Raw genomic sequence first — 23,873 nt, 5'->3', positions numbered from 1 at the left:
AAGTTACTAGGGGCTGGAGAGATGGCTCAGCGGTTAAGAGCACCAACTGCTCTACCAGAGGTCCTGAGTTCAATTCCCAGCAACTACAAGGTGGCTCACAACCATCTGTAATGGGATCTGATGCCCGCTTCTGGTGTGTTTGAAGGCAGCTAGAGTGTGCTCATATAAGTAAAAATAAATAAATATTTTTAAGGGGGGAGGGGGCTGGCTCAGAGGTTAAGAGCACCGACTGCTTTTCTGAAGGACCTAAGTTCAAATCCCAGCAACTACATGGTGACTCACAACCATCTGTAAAACAAGAGCTGACACCCTCTTTGGAGTGTCTCAAGACAGCTACAATGTACTTACACATAATAAATAAATAAATCTTTAACAACCCCCCCCAAAAAAAGGTTATTAAAACTGACCACACAGCCGGGTGTTGGGAGGCAGACGGATTTCTGAGTTCAAGGCCAGCCTGGTTTACAGAGTGAGTTCCAGGACAGCCAGGGATACACAGAGAAACCCTGCCTCGAAAAACCAAACCAAACCAAACAAAACAAAAACTACCTTACCACACTCCAAGGAGGGAATTACTCCATCTTTAATTATCAGCCATGTTTTAAAATTACTATATGTGGCACATCTGTTTTAAAAAGAAAAATTTTAAATAAATTCCTTGTAGATGATTTGTAATTTGTAGAATTGTGTCTTAGGTTTCTAGTCCTGTGATACATGACCAAAAGCAATCTGAATAAGAAAACGTTTGTTTAGCTTACAGATAGATTTCATCATCCAGAAAAGTTAATACAAGAACCTGGAGGCAGGAACTAAAGCAGAGACCACGGAGGAACTCTGCTTACTGGCTTGCTTAAACTGCTATCTTATACAACAGCTGGAGCTCACACATCAGTCATCAATCAAGACAGTGCCCTACAGACTTGCCTATAAGCCAATCTGATGATGGCATTTTCTCAGTGGAGGTTGGTTCATCTTCCTAGATAACTCTACCGTATGCCCAGCTGACAAAAACCAAATCAGGCCAAAACGATAATAAAACTACTCGTCTCTCCAACAGCGAGCCACTGGGAACATGGAGCTCTACGCTTTCCTTCAGTCTAGGTAAAAGACAGCGTAAATCTTTGACAAAAGTGAAATCTTCCATTTTATCTTTTAAGGGATTATCGACATCAGGTTTCTTGGTATGGGTTTCCTGTTTTACTTCTTGAATTAAAATTTAAAACGTTTTAAACAATGGTCAAATCTATAATATTTTCTAAAAACATAAAGCATAAATGTAAAATTATTTTCAGAAACAAGTGTATTATTTCAATTCAGTCAAGCATTTAAATCACTGTTAACAATGCAAACTCTGACTTGGCTATTTAAGAAAACATGTTCCTGTTTCAAACAGTGATTATTTCTACGAACAAAAGCCAAACAGAGGCCAGGCGATGGTGACGCACGCCTTTAATCCCAGCACTTGGGAGGCAGAGGCAGGCGAATTTCTGAGTTCGAGGCCAGCCTGGTCTACAAAGTGAGTTCCAGGACAGCCAGGGCTACACAGAGAAACCCTGTCTCAAAACAAAAACAAAAACAAAAACAAAAGCCAAACTGGCAAGCTACTGTACCTTATCACATCAAAAAATAGTTAGTTATAAAGCCCTCAGGAATTCCCTCTACCCCCACCCCCACCCCAAAAAGTTTACTGTATAGCCCTGGCTGTCTTGGAACTCACAGAGATCTACCTACCTCTGCCTCCCAAGTGTTAGGATTAAAGGCATGCACCACCACTGCCCAGCTGCTTAGAGATCTCTTTACATGGGAAAATGTATTAGGGAAAATAAAATGTCATCACCATCAACAGATTGCTAATGGTTTCATTCTAATTTGTTCAACAGACCTGTAAACCTGTTATGTTCAGATGTTATTGCGGGACCTTATCCACTCCAGGAAAAAGAAAGAACGAGAGCATAAAGCTCCCGGGCAGTGTGGCGCCATGAAAACAACGGCAGGTAAATACCCAGGGGAACAAGTAACCCAGCATGCAGTCAGAAGCAGGTCAGCCCAGCCTGTGCACCAGTGTGAAACCTGGTGTGAGCTAACAAGAGAAAATAGGTTACTACATAAATAATAAACAAATAATAGTTCTTGATATACAGTAATGGTTCAATGCATATAGAGCAAAAAATAACACAGCCATCAAACAGTAAGACCATACACTCTGTATGTGAGGGGCCTGGGTGAACTCTTTATATCCAAGTCCAGCCTGAACTGAAATGGGTCTTAATGGAACACATCCAACAGGTGTAACGTGATTACAGGTGCACCAGAACATAAGAACTTATGAAATCAGTGAGTGTACAAATCACAAATGTTTTATGCAACTTTTATGCTCACACAATGTATTTCAGGTGATAAGTTTAAAATAAAACAGCAGCAGCAACAACAACAAGCAGCAGCAGCTCCCCCTCAAAAAGATAAAGAGTTTACAGTCACAAAGATGGCTCACTTTATGAAGCAGGCATAGATAGCGTCAAGTATTTAAGTATATGTCAACTAAAAATTCTCATAACTCAAAATATCTTTCTGTCTTATTCATTCCAAAATGAATGCCAAAAAAGCAGTTCAAGTGCATTGGTATTCAAAACGACGTGCTAACTTTTCAGCTTTGTTCCGAAAAGTCTTCACCCAGTCATTTTTTTGCCTTATAAGCCCTCAATTAATAAATCGGCATTCCAATCCCAAGCCACAGGTACGGGCACAAGCACAGAGTTCGGGCTGAGGGAGCAGAGCTTCAGTGCCTGCCGAGTACACAGCAATCCATGCAGACTTCACTGCTAATGTGACAGCTACAGTTTATCAAAAACTCCCAGTTACATACATGACATGATTTTGAACTGGTAACATGAAGAATAAAATGTTGAGCACTGATATGTAATTTGACAAGATCTATCAGTTTCTCATACAAACAAGAAACTTAAGGTAACTCAGACAAGGATACTATTTGGTAGGATGGAACTGAGGCTGGGGGGGGTGATTAAAGAGTGTCGGGGGGGGGGGATTTAAGAAACTGCTATCCCCAAATGTGAATAGTTAGCACAGGGCCTACTGGGAGGGGACATAAAAACCATTAATAAATGCAGGGCCCGCCCTCCCTCCCTAGGTGGTGCTCTCAGGGATTGTGCACTGCTGAGCCTGGGTCACTGTTACATTATTCTGTCAGTGTCAACTTTCACACTATGGTTTCCATGGCTATCACTGCATGGTTTTACTACTCCTACCCCAAATCCTGTCTATTTCTTTTGTTTCTTATGTGTCTGAGGGACACGTATGGCCTAAGAATTCCCCACAGAAAAACAATAAAAATCTGCCCCACGTGCATCTAAACTGAAGTGACACTCTTTTACTCCTTGTCAATAACTACATAGAAGTCAAGACTTTATTTCTTCTCTCTGAACAAACACCCCATCCTGTTCCTCTCTACTGCAGAGAATGGAAGCCCGTGCTGTAATATCCAAAATGAATTCAAGACCACCCTGTAGTACCGTCCCCCTTCGAAAAGGACTTTCCAAACTGTCCTAGCAGGCCAAGTGCAGAGCCAGATAAGGAAGCTGGCTGACTAAACAAATGTGAAAACATAGTTTTAGCAGTCAAAAGGATTAAGCCTGCAGCTACCAAAATAATATTAGCTGTTCTCAAAGAAATAACCATAACAAGATTAGCAATTCTCCTGCCCCCCACCCCACACTGAATTCTGACAAAGACCACAAACCACCCTGACCTTGTTGTGAGAATTCCCCTGTTAATAGCTGTGACGTTAATAGCTGATCCATAAGTTCAAACTTGCTTTGCTGACCAAATCATAATAACCCACCATGGGGGCAAGCAAAGTGAGGGACTAGGCCAAAGGGTTACTTAGTCACTATACAAACCAACCAATGCCTGAAAGGGTTACTTGCTACACCAATGAGAACCTTGTTGGTCAAATCTGCCCCTTACAAAGGTATTAAAAAGTGTGTTCTTTCTCTGTTCTGGGTCTCTCCTCTGGCCTGTGTGATGAGAGGGGAGTCCCCAACATGTTGAATCAATAAAAATCCTCATGCGTTTTGCAATGATGGCGGCGGTCTCTGTGATCCTGTGAGTAAGGGTCTTTTGATAAACTCCAACAGTGCCTCATTCTGGGATGTTTCCTTTCATGCACTGAACTTCTTCCCCTTGTAGATGTCTTCTCCACATGTCTTACACCTCATGTTGAAGGGGGCCATCAGCCATACCACATACTGCCGGTCCTTGGGTAACTTGAGTTTTGGGATCTTCGATGGGTCAAAGTCAAGTGGGTAGTATTTAAAACTTTCCGTTCCGACAACTATGCTTCCTGTTCAACAAACAAGCGAAGCTGTTCTCTTAGTCCTCGCACAGTTTCTCTGATTACGGTAATTCTGCTTAGTCTGTAGTCCAACGAATAATGGGCAGCTGTGGATAGGAAGTCCAATCGTCTAGCAGTTACTCAGTCCCTCAAGGCTACTTGTTTCAGCTGGTATATTCCAACAGATGTGCTGGCAAGTAAATGCAAGCAGAAGAATTCTTGAGTGAATCTTCCTTATTCCAATGTCCTTATGTAGGTCTCCAGCAAAAGGTGTGGCCCAGATTAAAGGTGTGTACCACCATGCCTGGATTTGGGACTTGCTTTGTCCCAGATGACGTTGAACTCAGAGATCTCCTTGCCTTAGTCTCCTGGGATTCATAGCCACTGTGCCTCAAGATCTCCGTGCCAAGATCCAGGTCAGAAGCTTGTATCTCCCAGCCTCAAGATCAGGATCACAAGTGAGCATTCCAATTCTGGATTGCAGTTCATTCTGGATGTACTCAAGTTGACAACCAGGAATAGCCACTATACCCCCTGATACACAGGCAAAACTGTTCCACTTCAGGAAATATCCTTGCATTATTCTTATTGCTGTATGCTGAAACTTCTCTGCCTTTCTTCAGTAACTATTACTTTCTCTAGAATGTTTAGGGTATATACTTTGAAATTTAGTTTTGTTGAGTTGTAACATTTTTCTGCATGCAATTCACTACCTGCTTATCTAAAGAAATTTTCATTCTAAAGTTCAAACCTCTTTTTTGCACCATTTATTTATTTGAGGCAGGGACTCTTTCATCTGTTTCCTTGACTGAGGGTGTTGTGCATCCCAGGTCGGCTGAGGATGACAAGCTTCTGGCCCTTCTGCTCTTCTTGCTGCTGGGCACGGCACATCCCAGTCTCACTCACCGTGAGCAGTCACTCTGTCCACTCACCCAAACCTCCAACACCTAGGTGGGGGTTTTCCCTCTTTTCTTTCTTTTTCCAAAATTATCAACAATTTTCTGAGTTTCCCTTATGCAATTTTATGTTCTTCCACATCTCCATCAATCCTACAGATTCTCTGGGCTTTCTCTAAGACATTAGGTCAGCAGGCATTTTTTTTTTCTGCTGTGTTTTTTTAACTATCTACGTAATGCTCTGTTCCTTCAGTTTTTCCTTTTTTAAACGTTTTTAAAGATTATTTTTATTTTATGTGTATGGGTGTTTTGTCAGCATGTATGTATGTATGTATGTATACCATGTATGTGCCTGATGTCCATGTAGGTTCTGGAATCACAGTTAAAAGTGATTATGAGCTGTCATGTGGGTATTGTGGACTGCAGCCAACTCATCACGTGCTCTTAACCACTAAGCACCTCTGCAGTCAGCATGACAGTTGGCATCTATAAATCCAGCACTTCACTTACCAAGGCTGAAGATTTGGGGTTCCAAGCCATCCTGGGCTTGGATGCAATCAAAAACCTACATCAAAATAATAACAACAACAACAACAAAAGCAGCAGCAACAAAGGTGGCGGTGCCGACACTGACCTCTACCACACCAGTGAGGAATCTGACTGATTATTTGTCTGACAATCTTTGCGGAAACGGTAAATCTATATATACAGTGTTATATAAAATGTACTACTACTGAGGGAACAGCAAGATGACTCAGTGAGTGCAAACCATCTGAGTTTGATCCCTGCATCCCACAAGGTGGCAGTAGAGAACCTACTCCTGACAGCTGTCCTCTGACCTCCACACAGAAGAGATAAACACTCCTGGGAGGCTGGGATACTGTCTTCAAGAAGCATTCTCTCTCCTGTTCTCAGGAAGGAGGTCAAAATATAGATTAAATAAATAAGATCTCCTGTGTTTTCATCTTCCCCAATTTTCCTTTCTTTTGTCCAAGATGATTCCACAACTGCTCAATTTGGAGTCTGTTTACAACAGTATCTGCTTTGGCCAGAAAGGAAGCTTTAACTGGTTTGGGGAATTTACAGGGACCATCTCTAATGCATCCAGAATGTAAACAATCAGGAAACGCATACACACTTTGTTGGCTTCTCTGATATTCTCAGACTCACCTGATATGCTTCTGTGGGAGTCTTTGCAGGTAAACTTGGAACTCTTGGGATTCTTATTAAGCCCTCTGTGCTTCCTTCCTTCTGAACAAACCCTGATACCACACCACTGTGATAGTTATCAGATTGCTCCTACCCACTTCTCTCTAATGTTTTCCACCAAGTATTGTAGACGTGTCTGTCTATGGCATTGGAGGTTTTACCCATGTAGGTGTTTTCTGCCCAGTTTTAGAGGAAAAAGGAAGTACCTATGTTGAGCTGTAACTCTGTAGAACCCTCACAGTATTTTGTATGTGTATGTGCATATTCATGTGTGTCTGGTGCCTACAAAGGCCAGAGGAGGTGCTAGATCCACTAGAACTGGAGCTCTGGGTGAGAATCACACCGGTGCCTTCTCAAAGAGCGGCCTCATTTCGCCGGACCCTCACTCTCTTAGGTGTACAATGGGCTGGTCGGTATTTGTCAACTTGATACAACCTAGACATATCTGAGAAGAGGGGATGCTAATACAGAAGATGCTCTGTAAGACTGGCCTAAGAGACCAGTCTGTGGAATACTGTCTTGATTAATGACTGAAGGAGGGGGACCTAGCCCACTGTGGGTGGGGCCACCCCTAGGGAGGTCATCCTGGATGGCTTAAGAAAGCAAACTGAACAAGTAGAGCAGCAAGCACATCTCACCACTGCTTCTGCTTCAGTTGGTTCCTGACTTCCTTCATTGATAGACCACGATGTGAAACTGTAAGCTAAAATAAGCTCATTCCTCCCCAAGCTCCTTCTGGTCATCATATGTTATCACAACAAAAGGAAGACACCTAACCAGACGGACATTTACAAATTGGCCTTAAAATAAAAATAAAATGTTGTAAGGACCAGTAAAATGGAATTTCCCCAAAACCCACACTGTAGTGAAGAACTGGCTAAGACACGTGATCTTCTGACCTCCAAGGGCACACTGTGGCAGAAGAGCATACCCACACACCGATGACATCATTTTAAACATGAATAATGAATGTAAATATCTGCTTTTTTCTAAACATTTAGTAAAGGTCTTACTATGAGTCTATGTTCAGTTTTTTTTAAAGATTTATTTATTATATATGTAAGTACACTGTAGCTGTCTTCAGTCACCCCAATAGAGGGCGTCAGATTTCGTTACAGATGGTTGTGAGCCACTATGTGGTTGCTGGGATTTGAACTCAGGACCTTTGGAAGAGCAGTCAGAGCTCTTAACCACTGATCCATCTCTCCAGCCCTCAGATTTTTACTTTATACTATATTTCATAGAAAACTTTATACTGTGTATACACATGACACAATCAGCATTGCTTCTGCTTAGAAAATAAAAGCTAAAATCACAAAACAAGACCTGAAAAGAAATGGCAAATAATGAGGACCAGACCCTGAAGAGTTCATGCAGCAGACCCTGAGAGCGGCTTGTGCGGGAACACTGGTCAGACGGCAGCTCTCCTCGAGACCCTTGCAGACACACGTGGAGCAAAGGGTTCTAAGCACAGCCCTGGCCTGGAACTCAGCAAAAGGAGCCCCATGGCTTTTCACCTTCTGTGTATCTGAAACGGCTGGTCAGACCCTGCACCTCATGCTCCAGACAGCGCTCTCACTACTAACCCGATACAGTACTCACTGCAACAACACTGCCACCAGAGACCCCAGGAAAGCCTAATGCTGAAAAGTGAGAGCTTATGTGACTTACATTAGTGAGAGCTTTAGAGTGTTCCAAATCACATGACCTGAGTTACATGCTCTTCAATACCTGTTAGTCATTTGTAAAACTGAGAATATTAATTTAAAAAACAGCTGGAGGCTGCAGAGTTAGCTCAGTGGTTAAGAACACTTGTTTTTCTTGCACAGGGCCTAGATTTGATTCCCAGCACCCAAATGGTGGTTCACAACCACCTGTAACTCCAGTCCCAGGGGATCCAATGTCCTCTTCTGTCCTCTGAACTGAACAGGCATACAGATGGTACAGAGGCACACATGCAGGCAGAACACTCATACATATGAAATAAATCTAAAGAACAGCTAAGCATGGTGACAAATATGTAATTCCAGAACTCCAAAGGCAGAGGCAGGGGAGGGGTGGAAAGGGGATGTCTGTGAGTACTAGACCAATCCTGGTCTACAAATGACGATCCAGATGGCTAGGGCTATATAACAAAACAACCCTGACCCAAAAAGGTGGGGTAGGGGGAGACTATGAATAAACAATATCTAACTTAAACTAGGAAATGCACATGAAAAAAGGTTCAAAGCAGCACATGCCACAACTAATCCATCCCTAAGACCATTTTAAGTTATTTCCAAGTAATCTAGAACTACCCAGGTGACAAAGTTGGTGAGATTTGGTCTGTCTGCTATGTATTGTAATGTTAAATTCTATACCCAAAGGTCTAGGCTTGCGAGGGAGTTCTCATGTTTACAATTTTTTGTTTTGATTTAAAACTATTAATTAGATAAAATTGGCCACAGCCAATTACTGGGGGTACTAGAGGTAGGTGAGTTTGGAGTGACCTGGTGGGGGGAGAGAGAGGAAGGAGGAGGAGGGAAAAGGACAGGGTAGGAGGAGGAAGCTGCCATGAGGGGAGAGGAACCATGAGCACAGGGCCAGGAGAAACAAGTGTCTGAGGCTCACTACTAGGGAGGTAGCCAGGCCAGCAGTTAGAAGAGAACATTAGGGGTTACCCCCCTAGTAATTGTCAAAAGCCAAATAAAATAGCTATAGTCTGAGTCTCATTTATTCATAAAATAGTCAGAGATAAGCTTAAATTGGTTGTACCTCACAAAGTGACAGTAGGTCACTCAATGATGGAACAGTAGTCAATAGTAACATCAATGCATGCTACCCAAGCTCACCATCATAAATGTATTCAACATGATCTCAACTGACACTGGCAGAGGCTGGGAGGAGGGGGTACACTGAAGGGGGGGGGACGGGACACAGGGACGGATGGGACAGGCGGGGCACAGCGAAGGATGGGAATGTGCCATAGTTCAAAAGACAGAAGATACTTCTATTGTTATGATCATGACCAAAGCAACTTAGGAGGAAAGGGTCACTCCCAGGTCACTTGATCACTGAGAGAAGTCAGAGCAGGAACTCAAGAGAAGAACTGAAGCAGAAGCCATGGAAGAGTGCTGCCTGCTCAACCCGCTTTCCTGTAGAATCCAGGAAGCTCAGAGTGAGGCCGATCTCAGTTACAAGAGACCCTGTTTTGCAGGGAGGAGGTGTAAAATGGGGCATGTGCTCTGAAACTACTTCAAATGATCTCTTAGGGGTGGGTGTGGTCCCAGCAGCAAATAGTCAACGTCAGGTGTCTTCTCCTGGTCTCCACACACAACACACACACACACACACAGACACACACTTTTAAAAAAGAAAAAAAAAAAACTGATTCAGATGGGCTGGGTGGAAAATGAGTTCTAGAAATCTTCCTGTCTCCATTTGCCCAGCAATGGGAAAGCAAGCACCTTGCCAAATGAAGCATTCCTCCACCACCACTACAATTTTCTAAGTGACTAGCATGTCACTATTAATGTGCTTTTTAAAAAACAAACAAACAAAAAACTACTTTAATAAAGAAATCCGTTAAAACAGAGTAGGACCAACTGTCATAAGGAACAAGTTTTCCAAAATAATGATCTATAGGATGTAAATGAGTAAAAATCAAAATATAAAGGGTATCCTTTGATAACACACACTGAAGTCTGCTGGCCTCACGGGCTCCTCTGGCAAGAGGCTTTGTTAACGTGCACCAGGACTCTGAGAAGTTTGCTTCCTCCCAGCCCCCATATCTAAGGAATGATCCAGTATCCAAATCAACTCAATGTGGTTACTTGTAGGCCCTTGGATTACAAGTGCCCCCAAGTGGGCTGTTACATCCTATCATTACAATGTTTTCTGAATGGGAAGAAGGGGTTATGTAGGAGAGACAACCAGGAGGCAGTCACTTGAGTCTAAAGCTGGCAGTCGGGATGAGTACACCAAAGCCAAACAGACATCTGCAAGTGAGGGACTAGGTGACTCAGTGGGTAAAGGAACCTGCAGTCCTGAATTCAATCCCAGGACCCATATGGAAGACAAAGAGAACTGACTTCCACAGTAGGCACACTGAGGCACACACAACTAAGTAAAAACCGTTGAGAACATTCATTTAGTTTACACTCATGCCCACTGTCAGCCTTACCCACTGAGACACTTCATTGACCCTAGACTCATCTTTGTAACATGGGCACTGAGCTGTCGGATGAAGCCTGAGAACATGCTATTTTTGCTATAGGTTTGAACTCAATAGGTAAATGCTAAAATGTTTGACACACACCCATTCCATGACTTATGTCCTTACACCCCTTTGCTCTAAAGGAAATATGACCCTAAATAATTAAATACCCAGTTAGAAGCACAATACCTATTACAGTACTTGTTACAAAACAAGTGTTAGCCAAATAAATGTTTTACATGTATTCTTCCAAACTTCAAAAGAAATGGACTACTTAATTCCAAGTTCTGCTTCCATTTAACACAACAAAAGGAGCCTGATTTTACCAGGTAAGGCACAGGCAACCAGAACACACCTGTGCTGGAGACACACAGGTTTGACTGGCTTAGTGTTCAATAACTCTCTTTCCTTGTCTCTTTCTTTCTTTCTCCTCAGCCTCACTGGAATATAACTAAAAAACAAATGTACAAACCTATGGTATACTGCATGATACGTTATGTATGTATACAACAGCAAAGTAATTACAAAACAGAAAAAAAAAAATCAGAAGATTAACACAGCCATCACCTCACATAGCTGCCATGAAAACCATGGAACGGGCAAATAAGTTACCATTCCACTTAACCAACACTACAAGGCCAGTCCATGAGCCAGGGGCAAGCAGAATTCACTTTCAAATACGTGTACACACTACAGAAATCTTCATTTAAAAACTCCTCACGAGCTTCTATGTGTTGTATCAGCTAACGTATAAGCACATGTGTGTTATATTAGAGGGAAGTAGCATATTAATTAATATTAACTGATCAGGGAGCTGCTGATTTTTTGATCAAAAAACAATTAGCTTTCAAACTGTGAATGAGAACTATACCAACAATGTACAAGTTTATACAAAGCTTTCTGGGTTATTTCTTTTGTAAGGCAATATAACTCAGTAAGTTCCAAAAAGCCAAAAGACTGGTTTATATCACAAATCTAAGTCCATAGAATTCTCTTGTACCGCACGCAACACAACAAGCAAATTGTGTATCTTATTAAAGCAAAATTTACTCTCCAGTTATTTGATTCCACTGAGACCATAAAGCTTTTAAGACAAACAGCAACTTGGAAATGCACTGTATCTTTGATTATTTACAAACTGAAAACCTCATGGAAGAACACCTCTGCCATCTGTAAGTCACAGGTACCTAGGGAACGACCAGAGCCACTCTGCTTTCCTGCCCTCCACTGCAGAGCAGACCATATGTGCTAGGCAGGCATAGCCCAGGTGCTATAGACTGCGGCCAAGGAGCCATCTAGGAACCAACAGTGCTGACAAACCCTTCATGCAACAAAAGGCCAAGTTTATAAAAGCTAACGGCAACGTTTCTGTAAACACGCCTGTGGATTCTTCCGTGATGACGGCTGAGGCGCTCAGCATTAGTACCGAGGTGATTTAGCAGCCAACCACTGGGGACAATGTATCCCCAGAACACTGGCAATAGTGTGTGTGTCTAGGCAAACACATGTGGGAAGTCTACATGCTCATGTGACAAGTACCTCAGAGGAAATGAACAGTCCCTCATGTAAATACGTGTTAACTTGCTTTCCCACACCATATAATTTATAAATGTTGTATTCAACTATGTTTTGTCATAAAAAAATGACATATCTAAAATTTCATTCTAAAGCAAAAGAGAAAATTATTGGAATACAAAAAATAAAAATCAGCACCAGCTCTACCAATTAATACCAGACACCAAATCAAGGCTTCCTTCCAGTGAAAAATCATTCTCAGATGTTAATTTACAATACAATGGAATAAAAATTCACATGTACCAGTAAAGATAACTTCATTTTGTAAAATGTCTCCCACCTACCAGATTTACCATGGTTAGTCACATCTTACCCACTGGCTACTGTCCTTTTTAGAGTCTAATAAACACAGCCACCCTGGTAATGGAGGGGCCTCTGCCTTCTCAATACCAATAAGATGCCTTAGTTAACTATGAAGTAAGAAACATAAACCTCAAACACCATACTCTTTTTCATCAAAAAACTCAAATGCCATGGGATGAAAGAGGCAGGAAACTACATTAACAATAATATAGGGAGAAAAGGAACACAAAATACAACCTCCACAGCCAGCGCGTCTGCAACAGACGCAGTGCTATGCTAACCATAACCACTGAAATCATCTCAACACGCATTCCCATGGAAGATCTGTTACCTTCTCATAGGAATACAGGGAGACATAGATTTAACCATTAGAGTAAATGCTATTAATTTTTAAAACAAATTATTTCAAAAGTATGAGCCAGCTTTTAAAAGTTCAACTACTAGGACTTACTCTTACTGTTTTCATCACTATTAAAACTGAGACCCAGATTCACTTTCAGTATCTTCCACCTCTGCATACTTGCCTAAGTAATTCCCGCCACTAAATGTTATCTGAAGTCCCCCCCACCACCACCCAGGTTCACTCTCAGTGGTCCCCACATTGTCTTACAGCCATAGCTCTACTGTATTTCAAAACTTGAGTCACCTGTATGCATCGTCTTCTTTCAAGTCTCATATCATCCTGATGGGGTGGGGGAAGGGAGGGAAGAGTCCAGCGGCAAAACTATAACACTGTGTGAAGAAAAACAAATTACGATAAGATATGATGGTGTAAGACAATTACCCCTAACTGAGGAGTATCTAATAACTACAACCCCAAAACACAGATAAATTAATTTCAAATTTGTCAATTTAAATTACTAACATTTACACTTATTTAAATAATTTCTATTCACTTAGAGCAAATGAAAATATATAGACATTTATTGTGGAAAAGAAAAAAAGTTTTAAAATGTGCCTATGACCAATACACATTTCAGGCATTTCTAGGCATCAAGTAAGCATGAAACCGTCAAGTTTTATATAATTTATCTAAGGAAATAAAGTGCTTTTTATGATGTTATACAATTTGCACAAACCATAAGAATTTTAGTTTACTTTTCACAGTGATTATCAAGGCCTAGGTAATAAAAATTACCTGTAGGAAAGACTGCGTATAAGTTTACCATACTGTTTGTAGATTAAGCTCAGAGACATTTTTCACATACTACCATAAACCCCTCCCTTGTTCTCCAACTGGTCCACCTCACTTTTCTCACAGCCCCTCCTGTTTATTACTTCTACTTCAGGGCTGCTAAGCCCATCATGATGGCTGATACAAAACTGAGGACAGCCCCTTTCTCCCTCCACGTGTTCCTGGCCGGCCTCTCTTCTTTTTCTCTCGTACTCTGTCCTCTTCTGCCTCTACTCTCTTCTCTACTCCCCTTCCCATGCCCTAAATAAACTCGATTCTACACTAAAAAAAAAAAAAAAAAAACAACTGAGGACAATCTCACAGCTAGCAAGCAAGAATACAAGAAGAATAGTAACAAGAGAGAAGCAAAGGCCAACAGGCTATAATGTAACTTTCAAAAAAATTATTTTTAATCTATACTATGAAATTCAGTAAGCATTCCAAAGAAAGCAGTTGTTTATGTTGGTCAAGCTGAATGAATGAATGAATGAATGAATGGGTAAATACATAAACAGAAAGACAGACATGATAGGCAGGCAGGCAGGCGGGAGGGGGAGCGCAAAACTTAGTGATTCTTAAGATAGTTGGGCTTGCATACTAACCTTTAAAAAAAAGTTTTCAATGTAAATTCTTTAATGATGGAGGCTGGAGAGATGGCTCAGTGGTTAAGAGCACTGCCTGTTTCTCCAGAGGTCCTGAGTTCAATTCCCAGCAACCACATGGTGGCTCACAACCATCTGTAATGAGACCTGATGCCCCCTTCTGGTGTGTTTGAAGATAGCTACAGTGTACTCTTATAAATAAAATAGAAAAATCTTTAAAAAAAAAAACTTTAATGATTTATTTTTATTTTATGTGCATCTTTTTGTCTGTGTGAGAGTGCCGGATCCCTTGGAACTTAAGTTACAGACAGTGGAAAGCTGCCATATAATTGAACCTGAGTCCTCTAGAAGAGCAGCCAATGGTCTTGACCACACAAAAGAAGTTTTTGGTTTTGTCGGTTTTGTTTCTTTTTAAAGAAAGTAACCTGCAAAGGAACAAACCAACAAACACAAAGATCTTGGTAGTCATAGGTATTACAGACTGTAAGAAAGAAAAGACAAAACCTATCTAAGCTAAATCATCTAGGCAATCTGTCTTCTGTCCTACTGTCTGCATTCCAAAAACCTGTAATTCCCTACATTTTACATAACAGCATCCTCCCAATCATCTCCTGCCATAATCCTTTCTCCAACTTATTCTATACTCTCAAGTCACCCCAAAAGGTCACATTGTTTGAGTGTAGTCCATTTCAGATAAGCCACCAAAAAAGTTAAAAAAAGGGCTGGTGAGATGGCTCAGTGGGTAAGAGCACCCGACTGCTCTTCCGAAGGTCCAGAGTTCAAATCCCAGCAACCACATGGTGGCTCACAACCATCTGTAAAGAGATCTGACTCCCTCTTCTGGAGTGTCTGAAGACAGCTACAGTGTACTTACATATAATCAATAAATAAATCTTTAAAAAAAAAAAAGTTAAAAAAAAAAACAGACTAAAACAGCTGCGTCAACGACTGTAACGGAGCTCTATTACTTATAGCTTATTACAGAAATCCAAATAGTGCTACAAAATAATAAGAAAACTAAGCCCTTCAGCAAGTGATATATATCAGAGATCTCCATTATTTATTATTGCCAAGTATTTTGTTCTTTAATTATTTCTCCTCCTTCTGAACTTTTGAGTCCCAACTGTACCCTCCTAAGAGAAGTAACTCTCACTCTACTGGGGAAGCCATCTGCTGGGGACAGGGACTGAATTTGTGCATTATTTTTAAATTGCAAACTGCCTGTTCTGAAGTCACTGCCTCTATTCCTGACCTCCTGCTAGAGGACAGCCATTTCGGATGAGTCACCAAGGGCATGAAGAGGCGAGTCCATGAGCAATAAAGCAACCATCACGACAGTTTTACTTTTAAAACAACGGAGCCAGTGACATTAGGTACGTCTGTTTACTTCATGGCATCTTTGCGGTAATGTCTGTCTCCTGGTATGGATACTAAGAACTACAGACAAAGTATCAATTCAGTCTCTAGCTCTGAGCATAGAAACAGCTGTATTCATCTCTGCTTCATACTATTTGCCTGTAACATTCATACTGCTACTTACAAACTGAATGGTCTCAACTAGACAGGTGACAGCAAAGTCCTCAAAAGACTGGATCAAACAAGCTCTCAGTATTCTTTTGATTTTCTTACTTTTTTAATGTTTGATTGGCGAGTGTTTTGCCTGCATGTGTATCTGTGCATCGTGTGCATGTCTTGTGCCGGCCGGGAGGGAGGGAGGGAGGCAGAAGAGGTTACATACAGCAAGTTGTCGGCTACTATATGGGTGCTGGGAAGTGAACCCGGATCCTCTGTAAGAACAGCCAGCAAATGCTCTTAACTGCTGAGTCATCTTTCCAGCCTCCAGTATTCTTTTTATTAAAATATTCAGTGCTGATTTAAATAATGAAAGGTAAAATAAAATTTTGACACCTTTTAGAAGCACCATGCATTCATCACTACTCCTGAAAAGCAGCCCTCAGCAAAGGATAACACATGTCTACAAGACACACAACATGCTCCTGGGTTATGTACTACCTAACCATCACACACTGAGGTTAGCAGCACAGTTAGCACTAGAAATCTAGACCCTGTGTTACTTTAAACAAACTGTCTAATAACCCCTCCCAACGGTGTCAGTAGAGTTCACTCAAAAAGGAAAAGTTGGGCTGGAGATGGCTCAGTTGGTTAAGAGCACCCACTCAGTGCTCTTCCAGAGGTCCTGAGTTCAATTCCCAGCAACCACACAGTGGCTCACAACCATCTGTAATAGGATCGATGCCCTCTTCTGGTGTGGCTGATGACAGCTATAATGTACTCACATACATAAAGTAAATAAATAAATCAAGAAAGAAAGAAAGAAAGAAAGAAAGAAAGAAAGAAAGAAAGAAAGAAAGAAAGAAAGAGAAAAAGCTAAGAATCTGTAGCCTAAGACTTCACTGCAAACAGAGTTCTGAGCAGCAATAGGCTGCTCTTGCTAAGATGTCACTGCAAACAGAGAGTTCCAAGCAGCAATAGGCTGCTCCTGCTAAGATGTCACTGCAAACAGAGAGTTCCGAGCAGCAATAGGCTGCTCCTGCTAAGACGTCACTGCAAACAGAGTTCCGAGCAGCAATAGGCTGCTCCTGCAGGCTTGCTTTGGATATAATTGTCTTTTTGAAGAGCCTTACAACATTAGACAGCCATATTTTTTTAATTTCTGAAAACATATATAGTCAATTTGTTCATTTCCCTCATAAATGGAATCATTCACAGACTGTGGAGGGTAACAGTAGGCACTAATGAAAAACATATATGATCCTGCAGAAGGAACCTCTCCTGGGTCTCAAAATCTTTCCGCATATTTTAGCTCACATTCTGCCAAAGGCTATTAATAGTCTATGAACAATTAAAGAACTAAACTTAAGTGCTTTTCTAAGGCTAAACTTGCAAACTGTTTTTTAGTTGTCTGAGAAATAAGTAGATTAAAATTAACCTGCAACTTATCTTCAGAATGTCAACAGGCTGAGGAGCACATGGTGTGTAGAGGGAGACTAGTAAACAGAGCCCACTTGCTAGTGTTTACAAAGGCAGCCCTGGCCAGCATGGCAAGACTGTGGCTGCAAGGAGCAGTGAGTGCGTGCTCTGGTGGGGCCAATGCACTCAACCTCGAGTATAAAGCTTTCACTAATGTCACAACGGCTTGTAATCACACCAAGCTACAAAGTGTCTCTAACTCAGTGCTACAAAAGGCAGATGAGCCAGTGTGATGGTGGACACCCTAAGCCCAGCACACAGAAGGAACAGCAAGTAGCTCTCTATGAATTCCAGGCCACCTGGAGCTTTACAATAAGGCCTGGTCATAACAACAAAAGCAGATAGTGAGACAAGGAGCTTCAAAGATTAATTAGATGCCATTTTATTAAACTGAGTGCAAATATACAGTTTTCTATTGTTCTCTAATTGTACCTGTGCTTTATGTATACTTCATAAATAATTTTTGTCTATATGAAAAAATATGATGCACTATGGAATTCAAAAGGACAATTTAGGTGGCTCAAAAGACACCAACTGAAAACAAGCAAAACCAGTTAAATATAAAACATCTACAAGTAGGGGCCAGAGAGATGCTTAAGCAGCTGCACACTTTTTCTTTCAGAGAATCTGGATTCAGTTTCCAGCACCCAAGCTGAGACTCACAGCCATCTGTAATCCAGTTCCAGGTGATCTGACTGCCTCTGCTAACTTCCAACAGCTCCAAGCCAAACGTAGCACATAAACATACATGCAGAACACTCATACATGTAAAAAGTAATACATGTAAGAAAGAAAATATCAAAAAAATTCATAAACTAAAGCTATAATTATCTAAAAATGACAGTGTGGCTAGTAACTGTGCTCAGTTACATGACAGATAAAAGAAGTGGCAGAAGAAAATAGTCTTTTCCATGTCATTTTACAAGTTAATTTTCTAAAATCACAGTAGGTAAGTGATTAAGAAGAAGAAAAAGTTTCATTGTTCTGATACTAAATACAGAAGAGAAAATAATCCATTTCTCTAATTCCCAATAAGATGATCAAGTGGTATTATAGAAAAAGCAATTACACCAACAGGGGACTTCAAGTAAAATCCAAAAAAAACAAGAACATTTATCAAAATCTCCAGAAAACAATCACAGCTTTTTTAAAAAAACAAAACTGCAAAAACTGTAGCATGTGCTGCCATGTCAACATTACTAATAAGGTGCAAGGAAAAGCCCATTCTGACACACACTACTCACCCATCACTCAGCTCACACACTTGGTAAATGCTGACATAGTTAATCCTGTAGCAGCCCTACGAGGAAGCAGCCTCCCTTTCTTCATAGGCGTGGAAAGTCAGGGTCAGGAGACTACAGGTCAAAGGCCCCACCCACTACTTATGAACTCCAGTCAGATACTAAAGTTCTCTACACCTCAGGATGTTTCCCGTAAGTCATAAATTGACTGAGAAAATTACAAAGATGCAAGAATGTATCTCCAACATGGAAGAACAAAAGACCTAAGTAATAAATTAGTATGCTGGACAGTGGTGGCACACATCTTTAATCCCAGCACTTGGGAGGCAGAGGCAGGCGGATTTCTGAGTTCAAGGCCAGCCTGGTCTACAGAGTGAGTTCCAGGACAGCCAGGGATACACAGAGAAACCCTGCCTCAAAACAAACAAACAAAATTAGTATGCAAAAAAACACCTTAGGCAAATGGAATGCTAACTATCCTAAATTAGTAAGAAATTTCTGATTCAAACATGTAACAGATTGCTACATATTCCCTCTATCAAAAAAAGAAAAAAAAGAAAAAATTCCATCAAATGAAAAAGATGGGGCGGGATTAAGAAGCCAACGACAACACCAGACAATCCCCAAGTACTATAAGCATGGCTCCACTAACACCCTAGAATGGGGACTAGGCACTGGAAGCAGCTGAAGCGTATGTCTGTAAGGAGAGAAGTGTGAGGTTGCCTCAGTAAGCACATGAGAACAACAGATTCCTAAGTATATAAAAAGGTGTCAGGGAAACCCTCTGCCATGGGCACACACAGAAGTCCTGGGTCTAAGTCCTTAGTCTCTTCCAACGCACATCTCTCCAGAGATCAAGATTTTCAGTGACCCAGTGAACTAAAATTCCCCTGTTATAACTCACTGCATGAAGCATCTTTTTAAGTCTCTTAGCCTCTACTAATTAGTTACATAAATCACATTATCATGTCTATTGTTACACATGAGAAAACTAAGGCCCCCAAAAAAGTAAGTCACCCCAAGTCAAATACAAGCATGGAAAAGATAGTAAGTTTCATACTCAAAACCACTGCTCTTGCCCCCATATTAAACTGAGTTTACAATTTCCCATCACTTGCCTTTCTCAAAACCAAGGGAGGACAGGGAAGAAACCCATCTCCTCCAGTATTCTCCACCTGGGTTAATGGACGTCATCGCCAGCCCAGTATCTCAAACCAAAGTTCTTATCTCCCAGGACTCTGTCCTATCCCTTCCGGCACATTCTATAATCTCCTTGGCAGCCTTCAGCCGGAGAGCAAGGCCTTCCACCCTGGCCATGGCTCTCATTCCTCAGACTCACTGCTTGTCTCTTCTGACCTGCAATAGCCTATTCTCATCCCAACTAGAGTCCTCAAAAGCCAGCCCTGTTATCAAGTCTAATCCCATCAAGCATAATTACGCTGTAAAACTACTTAAAAATGAGTTTACCCTCTATTTGAAATGTAAAACTTCCAATCTTTCTACAGTTTTTATATAAAATAATAATAAATTTTAAAATTACTTGGATTTAAAAAGGTATTAAATACAAAAAGGAAACTAAAACTCACATAAAGTTTGGCTGTCTACAGTAGACATGCAATTTTTGATTCTTTTGGAAAACTTGTATAACTTTACATCAGAATTTTCCTTATAGAGCTGGAGAAATGCCCCAGCAGTAAAGACTACAAGCAGCTCCTCCTGCAAAGGCCCTGGGTTTAACCCCCAGCACCACTCAGGGCATCTGACACCCTCTTCTGGTTTCCACAGGCACACATGGCAAATACACAACACAAACACAGACAGACACAAACAATCAAAACGTAAAGGTGAATTTGAAAAGTTTACAGACTATACTTGCATCATATTCAACAGGTTGACAGTGCTCCACTGAACAGACCTGAGTGCATTTTAGCAAACACCCACTGAACACTGTGTAGGTGGTTTCCACTTTTTCACTACTATAAAATTCTGAAACTTGGTACCTCCCTCTACTGATCTGCTAACAGGAATTAATGGTGATATGAGCATAACACACAGGGCTAAGAATTGTAAGCCTCTTCCAATGGCTTGCTCAAATACAGACACCACCTACAAATTATGCGTTCACGTTTTCTCTCAGATTCTAGATCTTGAAAACTCTTAAGAGGTGGCAGATGGTCTGTAGTAGTCTGTATTCAAACAAGGTTCAGACTGAGAATTTCACACAATATATTGTTAGATTCCTCTCCCTAATCTGAGCACCTAGGGTAACCACTTGTGTATCTATGTCCTAAACAAAGCACTGCCTATCAGGCAGAAAGCATTTAGAAAGAACATGTTCACTCAGTAACCTGAAAGCTTTTCTGAAATCCAATTTCTGAGACAGGCATAAAGACCGGCCCCTCTCTACTGTTCTGATTGCACTGGTTTTCCTAAATAAAGTGGTCTAAAAGTACACCACTTCACATATATTTTATATAAAATTTACATACAATTAATTTCTATCAGAGTATGCATGTATATGTATGCTTAGTTAGCTATATTCTTTTATACACATGTAATTATGTATAATTTTAATAAACCATTGCTTTTAATTATTTTAGGATTGACAAAATAGAGAAAAACAACAAGGTCCAGAAATAACAAAAACACAGTTGTTTGCCACTTACACTGCTAACAAACCATTACCAAGAGTGTAATTTACTTCCCACACAAAACTTTTACAGAGAAATGCTACTGTAGCAGGCACTCTGGAAGTTCCTTCTGTTAAAGAGGACTGAGTCCCCACCTGGCTCTACAAGGTGACTATGTATCTCTGCCTTTGTCTTACAGCTGTCTCCTTTATTCTGAGTCATCTAATCAGCTGTGCATGTAGACACATTAGTAATAACTCAGAGTCAGAGCTGGGGAGGCTCACCTATCTCATTCCTTCAAGGGGGAGCAAGAGGCAAGAGCAACTGAGGAGTCATAGGGAATGCTTCCGATTGTGTTAGCAAGAAAAGTGCAGCATCCCAACCCTCCATCCCCAAGAGAGCGAACTCACCCCAGAGGCTGGACAACCTTCTATAGCAGATGAGGTAATTATCAAGTGAGTCACTCTTCCACCAAGACCACTTAAATATGCACACCTCCTACCTACTGCCCCAGCTCCCCCTCTATTCAATTCTAAAGCTCTTTGTAGTGGGCCAAAGACAAACTTTGGATTACTGGCCACTTTTCCTTTTCCAGTGTGATGCTGCCTGGAGCTCATCTCTCTACCCCTGGTCATCACTCACTCAACAGGTGGTCCAGCTTAGTCCTGGGACTCCTGGAACAGAGGCCGCGGATCTAACTGCCCCACTGCCTTAAACATGATTAAAGACCATTCTGTGTGTGCGCTTTTGTAATCCCTATTACTGTGTTCCTGAGCCACTCGCTATTCTGTCTCTCCTCCACTTTTAGTCTGAACAAAGGTAGGAGCTTCCCTGAACTCTCCCCTCCATTCATTCACTATAAGACTCCCTGCCAAAAGGAGTACTTGGATTCTGTTTCCTGCTTAACTTTTTACTTAGTATCAGTCCTGCAAACTGCTGGGCGAGTCCTTCTCACTCCCCCAGCTCACTGTGTCCACATTCCATGTGAGAAGTCTGCACCTCTATTCCCAGCACTGCAGTGCTCATACCACCTCACCAGCCACTGAGGACTTCTCTACTTTCTCAGTGTGTGTGTTTGGTTTGGGAGACAAGGAGCTGCTGACCTCAGATACACTGCTCCCGTCTCAGCCTCCCAAGTGTTCTGATTACAAGAATATGCCACTAAGCCTAACTCTAACCCTTCCTGTTTTACCCAGTTGTCAATCATAATACTACATGTATCTTCAGCAACAAATGATCTCCAATACAGATTTAACCTTCTACAGTTGACAGACATCACACCTCATGGGTAAGAATATATTAGCTCCTGTGCTGGAGTTCGAATCTCCTCTGCATCCAGTTACAGACACACTACCTTCTGGCCTGATTAAGCATTATCTATCAGTAGGTTCCAGTGACTGTTGTATAACTTAGCAAAATGACATCTGCAATTGTGCAAAGTACTACTTGGTCTCCCACTGCCATTCAGTGAACAGACTGGAACAGTGGAATAACAATCAAAATGCTGTTCTGCTGGGGGTTGGGGAGGTAGTGGGACTTGAATTTAGCTATACAGGAACCAGCATAATATACACAAACATAGTTGCCTCCAAAGTGAGGATGGCATAAAATTGTCTTTGTCCTCTCAGTTTTCAAAAAACTTTTTTTAATTTTTCTGACAAAACAAAATCTTATACTTTAAATGCTTTTACCTATAATTTTACTATCAATGGGAAATTTGTGGGAATGAGCTGGTACTGTCACAATACACACACACACACACACACACACACACACACACATACACACACACGTGCACGCACGCGCACACTTGTTGAATATCACAAGTCCATGCTTCAAATTCCTCCAGCTTCAACTAATCTAAATATTCAAACTTGAGTGAGCTGGTTCAGTCCTGCAATACAGACACTGCTCACAAGCGTGACACCCTTTCCTTGTAAAGTGGTGTTTGCTTCCTTGTTCTGAGACGTCCTTCAGCACAGGCACAGTCTCCAGTCTCCACATGAAACCTGCTGACAAAAAAACCCATGAGGCAGGAAGGACAGAGGAAGGTGGGGGAGGGGCTTTCCGGGATGTCATAACCATCACTCCCTCTCCTTAGCAGACAAATATCCTACAGGCACTAGGAATTTATCCATTTCAGAGAATAATTCATGACAAACTATCCTACCAACCCCCAAGCCTGAGTCATAAATCACCTTCCGAACTCCTCTGCACCGATTTAAATTCAAGCTGCTTGCATTTCTTGTTTGGGTTTTTTTTTTTTTTTTAAAGCTATGCCCAGCCAACCAAACCTCTTTAGAGACAGACTATTCTTCAGCTTCATCTCCAACTGAACATTAATACCGCCATCATTCTTGTTAAATCAGTTAATTCTGTGCTCAAATCTCACACTTTGTTCTAACTTATGATCCCTAAAGTGCACAGAGTGCACACAAGTAAGTGAAAAAGAACTTCACTGGAGTCCCTGGGTGCAGCACTGACCCACTTTTGTTCTCTGTGTGCGTGGTGTATGTGTGCGCCAGTGCATGTGTGCACTGCACCAGGGCATGTGCAGTTGCATGCAAATGTGTCACACTCTTTTTAGGTTTATTTGTATTTATGCACGTGTGTATTGATGTGAATGTATACTGGGAATCAGACTTGAGTCAGCCTCCTCTTTACTTTTTGAGAAAGGACCTCCCCTCCCCCCCTCCTTCCTTCTTCCCC

The 23,873-nt window shown here is 41.4% G+C and overlaps 1 protein-coding gene across 5 annotated transcripts in view; it reads right to left on the bottom strand.

Annotated features, from left to right (window-relative positions):
- The window catches only part of Dyrk1a (dual specificity tyrosine phosphorylation regulated kinase 1A), a 122,241-nt gene that overhangs the window by 65,632 nt on the left and 32,736 nt on the right, over positions 1-23,873 (bottom strand). For 4 of the 5 annotated variants that reach the window (XM_029470578.1, XM_021185336.2, XM_029470577.1 and 1 more), the window contains exon 2: positions 13,173-13,258. The exons of the other annotated variant lie outside the window; for it this stretch is intronic. In XM_029470578.1, coding sequence (XP_029326438.1) covers positions 13,173-13,182 — 10 coding nt within the window. In that variant the 5' untranslated portion in view covers positions 13,183-13,258. The remainder of the gene's footprint in view (positions 1-13,172; positions 13,259-23,873) is intronic. 5 annotated transcript variants of the gene reach the window in all.

The sequence above is a fragment of the Mus caroli genome, chromosome 16, assembly GCF_900094665.2.
Source record: "Mus caroli chromosome 16, CAROLI_EIJ_v1.1, whole genome shotgun sequence".
NCBI classification, from domain to species: domain Eukaryota; kingdom Metazoa; phylum Chordata; class Mammalia; order Rodentia; family Muridae; genus Mus; species Mus caroli.
The sequence above is the reverse complement of the archived record's forward strand: the minus strand, read 5'-3'. Positions and strand labels throughout refer to the sequence as shown.